Source organism: Sebastes umbrosus, chromosome 5, assembly GCF_015220745.1.
Source record: "Sebastes umbrosus isolate fSebUmb1 chromosome 5, fSebUmb1.pri, whole genome shotgun sequence".
NCBI lineage: Eukaryota > Metazoa > Chordata > Actinopteri > Perciformes > Sebastidae > Sebastes > Sebastes umbrosus.
The window spans coordinates 18048230-18056302 of record NC_051273.1 but is presented as its reverse complement, the minus strand read 5'-3'; the positions used below and the strand labels follow the sequence as shown (position 1 = coordinate 18056302).

At 35.6% G+C, this 8073-nt stretch overlaps 1 protein-coding gene across 1 annotated transcript; it reads left to right on the top strand.

Annotated features, from left to right (window-relative positions):
- The first annotated feature begins 3035 nt into the window (after positions 1-3035).
- Positions 3036-8073, top strand: haus8 (HAUS augmin like complex subunit 8). The gene is made up of 10 exons (XM_037769779.1): positions 3036-3190; positions 3600-3664; positions 4190-4251; positions 4671-4797; positions 5167-5277; positions 5364-5467; positions 5673-5831; positions 6017-6158; positions 6696-6837; positions 7724-8073. Exons 1-10 carry the CDS (start codon positions 3123-3125, stop codon positions 7848-7850), a joined length of 1107 nt encoding a protein of 368 aa, XP_037625707.1. The 5' UTR covers positions 3036-3122; the 3' UTR covers positions 7851-8073.

Genomic DNA, 8073 nt, shown 5'->3' with positions numbered 1-8073 from the left:
CTCCACGCGTCCTCATAGTGCTGTCTTTCAACGTGCACTTCTCACTCTTTCACTGCAGCTCCACAGCCTCGGACAGGATCTCATCCTAGAAAAAGTAAAAAGTAGACCACCTTACCAACAAAACATTTACATTATTTTAATCACAAGTTTTACTGATTGAATCCAAAAGGGTCCACACTGCACGTGTCGCCATCATCAACAGCACTTGTTTTCCACCTCAAAGGCAGCTATTGGTCCCGGCATTGCTTGGTGGTGAGAGATGGACACACAGCCTCGAGGCTTTATTACACTGAGAGAGAGGAGAGCAATGATAAGACCCGGCCTTTACACACACTGATAAAGGAGGACACACACACATCACATGCTTGGCACACACACACACACATACAAATACAGGCATGTATTTGTGAGATATTTTGTTTTAGTGCCAAGCCCAAATGTTCAACCTTTATCATGAAAATTCATTAAAGCAGAAAGGTCAGAATAAAACTGGTTTCACCACCTGGATGTTATCCAGCATGCACACTTTATCAAAATCTAACTCAACTACTGTTTAAAAAATTACATCTAAAATACTATTATGCGATATTATTTGATACAGATTGAAATTCCCATGCACATATTAAAGCCAATATTAAACTTAGGTCTTTTGGGGACTCTAAAATCAAAACTGCTCCATCAAATGAAAAGCCACCAGTATTCCTTCTGTCTCTACCCCCGGTGGTTTATCCATCCATGTCTGTGGATGTGACTTATAGGACAGAGGTTGCTGGTCAGTGTTTACCACCCAGTCCCACACCCACTCTCCTCACATTGTCCTTCCTGTTGTCCGAGACCAGCTAAGACAGGCGGGATCACCACCCATTATGTTCTTTAAGACTTGTGCACACAAACAACCAGCAAACAGGTAAGGTAAGAGAACTTGCAAAGTACATGCCCACACACTCAAACACACACACACACACACGCACACATATGCAAGGAGATGCACCAACACGTTCTCATCCTAACTCGTCATATACTGGCTAGGGCTGTCAATCAATTAAAATAGTTAATTGTGATTAATCGCAAATTAATCACACATTTTTAATCTATTCAAAATGTACCTTAAAGGGAGCCCAGTTTAATGTGTTTCATAGATATGCAATTTAGGTGGACTGGATGTATCTTCTCTGTTATCCCTGTGATAATCTGGTCACCTGCTCAGTGTTTACACAGCCTTCCAATCATTTAACTCGACCCACCTTGTGACACTGACAAGGGAATAAATGGCAAACAATCTGGAAAGATACATAACGGTAAATATACATTGATTTTATATTCAGTCAACACACAACAGAGAGACATAATCCTGAATGTAGTCTGTACAGACTGAAAGTGTATTTAATTTGACAGGATGGATTGTCACACTGACAGTGAATGCAGACCCTTACACCCATCTAGTGGTCACTAGAACAACTGTAGTTTTTCCACATCCCCTGATGTCAGTGCAGAGCAGGTGTTGCATTCTTTCTCCAACATATATATTTTGACTTGTGCCACTATGAAGTCTGGACATAATAATATGAACACCTGTACAGATCAATCAGCCCCTCAACACCACGAGCTTCATCACTAATATAGAAGATTGCATTAATGTTGATATTATTATGTCTATACCCCGTATGAGCAAGAAAACATCACTGCAGAAGAAGAGAGGGCAAGTGAATCTAAGATCCTGACTAAATCACAAGTAATGCAGAACTGACTATAGAAAAATCCGCCCACATCCAAGTAAAAACCCCATGGGTGCTGCCATGTCCCATTGTCCCATTCACTGTCTGCGAAGTGGTCTCTATGTCCCTCGTGTTTACCCTAATGAGAGAAATAATAACGAATATATTATATCTAATATACGATATCATAAAAAATAATTATAAGTGATCAAATAACACAGTATGTAAACACCACTGTTGCTTTTATGAATGAAGCAGGATGCAGCATGATTATTAACTATCAGGTTCACCATGGACTGGAACAAAACAGGGCACCAATGGACCTTTAAATGGTTGCTAAGTCAAGGAAAACTTGATGGTGAGTCATGTAATGTCCTCTGAAAGACGAGCTTAGTATTTATTTATTTATTTATTTATTTATTTATTTATGTTATAGTATATTTAGTACCATGACTATGACTGTATTCACTCCACTATTTATTTATTTATTTATTTATTATGTAGTACCATGACTATAACTGCACACACTCCACTATTTATTTATTTATATTATAATTTATTTAGTACCATGACTATGAGTGTACTCACTCCACTATTCATTTATTTATTTATAGTATATTTAGTACCATGGTTATGACTGTACACACTCCACTATTTATTTATTTATTTATTTATTTATTATGTAGTACCATGACTATGACTGTACACAGTCCACTATTTATTTATTTATATATTAATTAATTTATATTATAGTATATTTAGTACCATGATTATAACTGTACAAACTCTATTTATTTATTTATTTATTTATAGTATATTTAGTACCATGGTTATAACTGTACACACTCCACTATTTATTTATCTATTTATATTATATTATATTTATTATATCATATTATATTTATTATATTATATTATATTGTATGTATTATATTATATTATATTTATCATATTATATTATATTATATCATATCATATTATATTATATTATATCATATTATATTATATTATATTATATTTATTATATTATATTATATTATATTATATTATATTATATTTATTATATTATATTATATTATATTATATTATATTATATTATATCATATTATATTATATTTATTATATTATATTATATTATATTATATTATATTATATTATATTATAGTAGATTTAGTACCATGACTATGACCCTGAATAGGATAAGTGGTTACAGATAATGGATGGATGGATTTATAAACAGTATATTTATGATGCTCCACTACAGTAGATGGAAGCATAAACTTTCAATGTCGCTTTGCAATCCGCCATAAATGCACAAAGAAGAAGAAGAAGAGCGGAACGAATGTTTCACTTCTTGTTTCTGCCGGCTTACTAAACTGGAGCACAGGCGGTTTACTTCAAAACATTATGGCGTCGAGAAGAACATCAACAGCTCCGAGTAGTTTCAATAAAAGTGTCTCCAGCGGCGCTAAAAGGTAAAGTTAGTCATCATCATATACATGTTTTACTTCTCTTTTAAGCGAGTATCAAGTGAATCTCAGACTTGTGGTCATTTTAATGTGAGTATCATATAAAGATGCAGTCAGGCTGAGCTGCTGTAGTTTACCTGATATCACGTTTAGTCTTCTATTTAGCAGACACTTCACCTTTCCACACGGCTAGACCAGATATATAGATGATAAGTAGGCTGTAAAAACAAAGACATCTTGTGAGTTATAACAATAAAGCAACTTTAGCTACCGTAGCTACTTGAAGCTAACTTTGTAGTGCAGCTTCCGGTTCAGCTGCTTTTCAAAATAAAACAAAGTCTTTTATTTTGTAATATGTGCTTTTTCATTTTTACATGATTTAATTTCACTGCTACTTTTTTTGGTTTGTTTACAGCTCGAAAAGTGGAAGCAATGTTACTAAAGCCACCACCACTGGAGCTGGGAAGAAAAGTGTTAAACGTAAGTATTCGCATAGGTTTTAAATTAATTAATTATTAGTTTTAGTAGTGCTGTCACTTATCTGTGGAGTCAGATCTCAATATGAATATTTATTTATTTGTATTTATTTATTTGCACATATATAAAACTGCACAAAATCCAGTCAATGAATAAAACAACAAGAAATGTGTCAGAAGAGGTCAAGAAGCTACAGGCTTATACAAAGGACCCCCCCCCCAACCCAAGAAGAAATAATAACAAAAAAGGAAGAAAGATCTAAACTATCATCATTTTAAAAATACAACAAAAGTTAAACAACAAGAAGTATACAAAATGTGCAGAAAAACCTAACCAAACAGTGGAAAACAATCCAATAACAACATTGAAATACATATAAAAAACAGTACAGAAGAAAAGAAAATATATCTAAACATATCAAAAGATAATTAGACATCAATCAAATGTGATGACAATTTCCTTTTGAAATGTTCTAAGGATAATGAGCTGTTGTATTTTTTTTCTTAATGTCTTTTTATCAATCTTTAGCAAGTGGGACTGTTGTCAAGTCTCGATATATGCAGGCTGCTGAGAAGACATCTCTTTCAAAGGTAATGCTATGTTTTCATGTTTTCATGTAACATATATATGTTTCACTTAGGGCTGCCCCCTCTTAGGCAATTAGTCAACTAATTGGTCTTTTTGGTCTTAGTCGACTAAGATTTCTTTAGTCACACAAGATTTAAAGTGGGTTTTTTTTGTGATTCTTTGTGGAGAAACTCCCTTTTATAGATCCGTTGATTAAATCAACTAATTGAGTTGACAAAATCGTATGAGTGTTAGTCGACCAAGAATTTCTTTGGTCGAGAAAGCCCTAATGTTTCACTCATGGAAATCCAACTCGGTTAGGTATTGATACTTAGGATATGGACCTGAGCTGCCAATATTCTAGGAAATGTTTAAATGATTAGTTAACTTCTGCCTCCCACTATACATTTGTATCTCATCGCACCCCTCTAACCATCTACAGAGTAACTCACTGACCAACGAGTCTATTGCTGTGCCACTGAGGCCTTCCTCGCCTAAACCCAGTGGTGTCAAACCGAGGGTGAGCACTCCACCGAGACGCTCAATGACCCCACAGGCTCTAGCAGCATGTAAGTACTTCCTATGGTGATAACTGTAAATGCTAATTCACACAGTTGTTTGTGATAGATAAAGTACATTTCTCATTTTGATAACGTGAATTTAAATCTAATGATTATGGTAATTGTAGGAGCAGTAATGTGAACTTCCAAGTATTTAATCTGCTTTAAAGAAGGTTTTTATTTTTCACTGTATAGGATGTTGTTGATATGTGGATTGTATGATTAGTTGAGTCAATTGTTGAAATCTGAAACGCTGAAACCCGACAGTGCAAAGATCTTTTTAATAACTTATTCCCCCTGAGTTCTGATTGAGTCGACATTGTATAAATAAGAACGATGAATAACTTTTGCAAATGCTCATGTCATCCCTCCTTACAGCAACGATGTCACGTCAAACTGAGCCTTCGTTGCTTGGGAAAAGTATTCTGCAGTCCACTTTCTCAGATGGACACTGCTTTCGACCAAATTTTGATATTTCAGTCATTAAAGGTGAACTGATTTAAACTCTAAAAATTCTGGAAGTTATTTACAAATGAGAATATCATGTAACATTTTTTTTTGTCTATCTTTTTAAGAAAAAACAATAATGGAAAATACAGCAGAGCACGAGAGAAATCCAGAGAATGACAAGAGGGACATTGAGATGCAAACATTCCTACTGGCCTACATCACAGCCAAGGTGAGTGAGTCTAACACATAAGTGTGTCTGATATGCTGAAAGCTGCTTTCAATGTATCTGTTTTGTTAAATCAGTGTACAATGTCATTTTAACTACAACACTGTCATCTAAGTAGTTTTTTTTTTTTTACTTGTCCACTGTGTTCTGTGGAATAAACATCTTGCCGTGACTGATCTGGCTCCATCTCTTTGATGTTTGACTTTAGATGGAGAGCAACACTGCGAAGGCCGAGGCTGAAGCAGAGGCAAGGCTCATGCAGGAGATGGAGGAAGAAGAGGCGCTGCATAATGAGGTCCAGGAGAAGAAACGTCAGTACCTCCTCATGGAGAAAGAGAGGCTAGTGAATGAGCTGCTGGATTTACAGGTCAGTAAAATCACCTCCTTTGTAATCACCTTTTTTGATATGTGGTCTGTCTTTTAAAAATATGATTGCATGTTGAAATTAGAGATGTACTGATCAATCAGCCACTGGTCGAAGCATCGTATACAATTTTTTGCCGGTCAAATTTACACTCGTTCTTATCTACTAATATCATCATTTTCCATCAGATCGCTGCGCTGACTCCTGTGGCAGAAACTGCCAAGCAGTTCACAAAGAACTACAAATCTTTCGCCACAGCTGTTGACACCACCCGACATGAGCTGCCTGTCAATAATTTCTACATTGACGGGGACAGAAGGGAATTTCTAGGTTGGTGTTAAGTTAATATTGCACAAAACAACATAAGTTTAACACTCAAAAACTCTGCTAATCTGCATCATCAGGACCGTCAGTAAATGTTTGGATCAGATTGTCCCTGGAAACATGAGATAACAACTTAAAAACTATAAACTGATGCTGATTCTTGGATTGATAAACTGTAATTGGTGCATGGAATTATCTGGTATCACCTTTCTCCAACACAGTCCTGTCCACTTCAAACCTACGAGATGAACACAGGCAAAACAAATGCATATCTAATATAACATAACCAGTATTATACTGACTTTGGCAGATATTGGTGTGCTGAAGGAACTAGGGGGTCAAAGTGAGAAGTTGGTTTTCAAGGTCTTCACAAAAGAAATTCACTTGTAAATAATGTGCTTCTGGATTTTTGGATTATCTTATGTAACCTAACCAGTGTATGATCCTGTAAACAACAAATGACATGTGTTATACTGTGTGTATTTTGCAGGAGCTTATAAGTTATTATAATCATATCCACATGTATTTACATTTTTTTTTTAGATAAAGCTGAGGCTAGCCTGAAGGAGAGTGAGAAGTTGCTGATGGAGTGCACAGAGGGACATCATGAGGACAACAGAACTTCTCTAGAGTGCCTTAAGGACATGAAAACAACATCCAAGGACGTCAGTCAGCAGCTGTCAGGGTAGGCTCATATATAGAGAACTTGTCTTTTGGGATCCTGATGACAGAGGCAGACTTTGCCATTAGGCAAGTTAGGCAACTGCCTGGGGCCCCCAAATAAAAGGGCCCCAAACATTTTTTTAATGTAGATATGAAAAATATTGAATTATGTTACTATTCTAATTCACTGTACCCCAAAATAAGTTACAAAAAAGCCCCCAAAGAACTTAAAAAATATGCAACTCAACTGTGTACTACTTACTGTGTACTTCTACTTCAGAGAAAAACATTGTAGTACTACATTTACCTGATAGAGAAATGTTACTGGTTATGCTGCAGATTCAGATTTGACTCAAAAAAATGTAACTATTAAAATGTGATGCATTATTATTCATTAAACATACAAGCATAATATTAGAATTGAAAGCTCCACCTTGAACAGATGTTAGGTAAATTTATATACCATGTGGTGCTGATGATGCTTCTCTTTCAGTCTTCACTTGAAGTAAACATTTGAATGCAGGGATTTTACTGTGCGGTATTAATAGTTTTACTTTTTTACTTTTACTTAGAAACATTTTTGAGTACTTCTACCACTGCCAATACCAACATTCCCAGCTAGAGAAAGGGTGAAAAGTAAAGCAAGACGGTGCTGCCTGGTGCCCCCAAATCACTAAATTCGCCCCTGCCTGGTGATGCTGTGAATACTTGATCTGCTCTGTGTCAACTTTTTGATTTATTCCCCCTTTGTTCCCTCCCAGAGGATTTCACTGCATGACATGACTGCTTTGTCATAATTGTTCATGACAGTCTTCCTTAAGGAGGTATTAATGTTGTATTTATATGGCAGAAACAAGATAATTACTTTTTTTTTTTTACTCACACATTGGTATTTTCCATTTTCCTAGTACTTTTTCAGAGCTGCTGGAGCTGTCATCGTTGGTCTGCCGCCACACAATCCACGTCCAGCAGGCCACGGAGGAAAAACAGCTTGGAATGGAAAGAACCCGTCAGCTCTTCTGTCCCAAACAGTGAAGGTCACCACACAGCATGGGATACACAGTACATGCACTTTGGATATCCGTCAACCCCACATTTCCCCCGGTTTACGTATATTTGTGTCTTAATTTTATGTATACTGTCTAATTTCTTTGCAGCTGTATTATTTTATATTGTAAATGTTGAATAAAGACTGATACTTCTTCACTTTTTAATACTTTTACAGATGGAACATTGGTAATAAATACAACAAAAACAA

Bases quoted from the DNA above. Each gene is read 5' to 3' on its own strand.
- haus8 (XM_037769779.1), top strand. From the start codon at position 3,123: ATGGCGTCGAGAAGAACATCAACAGCTCCGAGTAGTTTCAATAAAAGT. The intron at 5,468-5,672 runs GTGAGTGAGTCT...GTTTGACTTTAG, and splicing joins TGGCCTACATCACAGCCAAG to ATGGAGAGCAACACTGCGAA. The intron at 6,838-7,723 runs GTAGGCTCATAT...CCATTTTCCTAG, and splicing joins GTCAGTCAGCAGCTGTCAGG to TACTTTTTCAGAGCTGCTGG.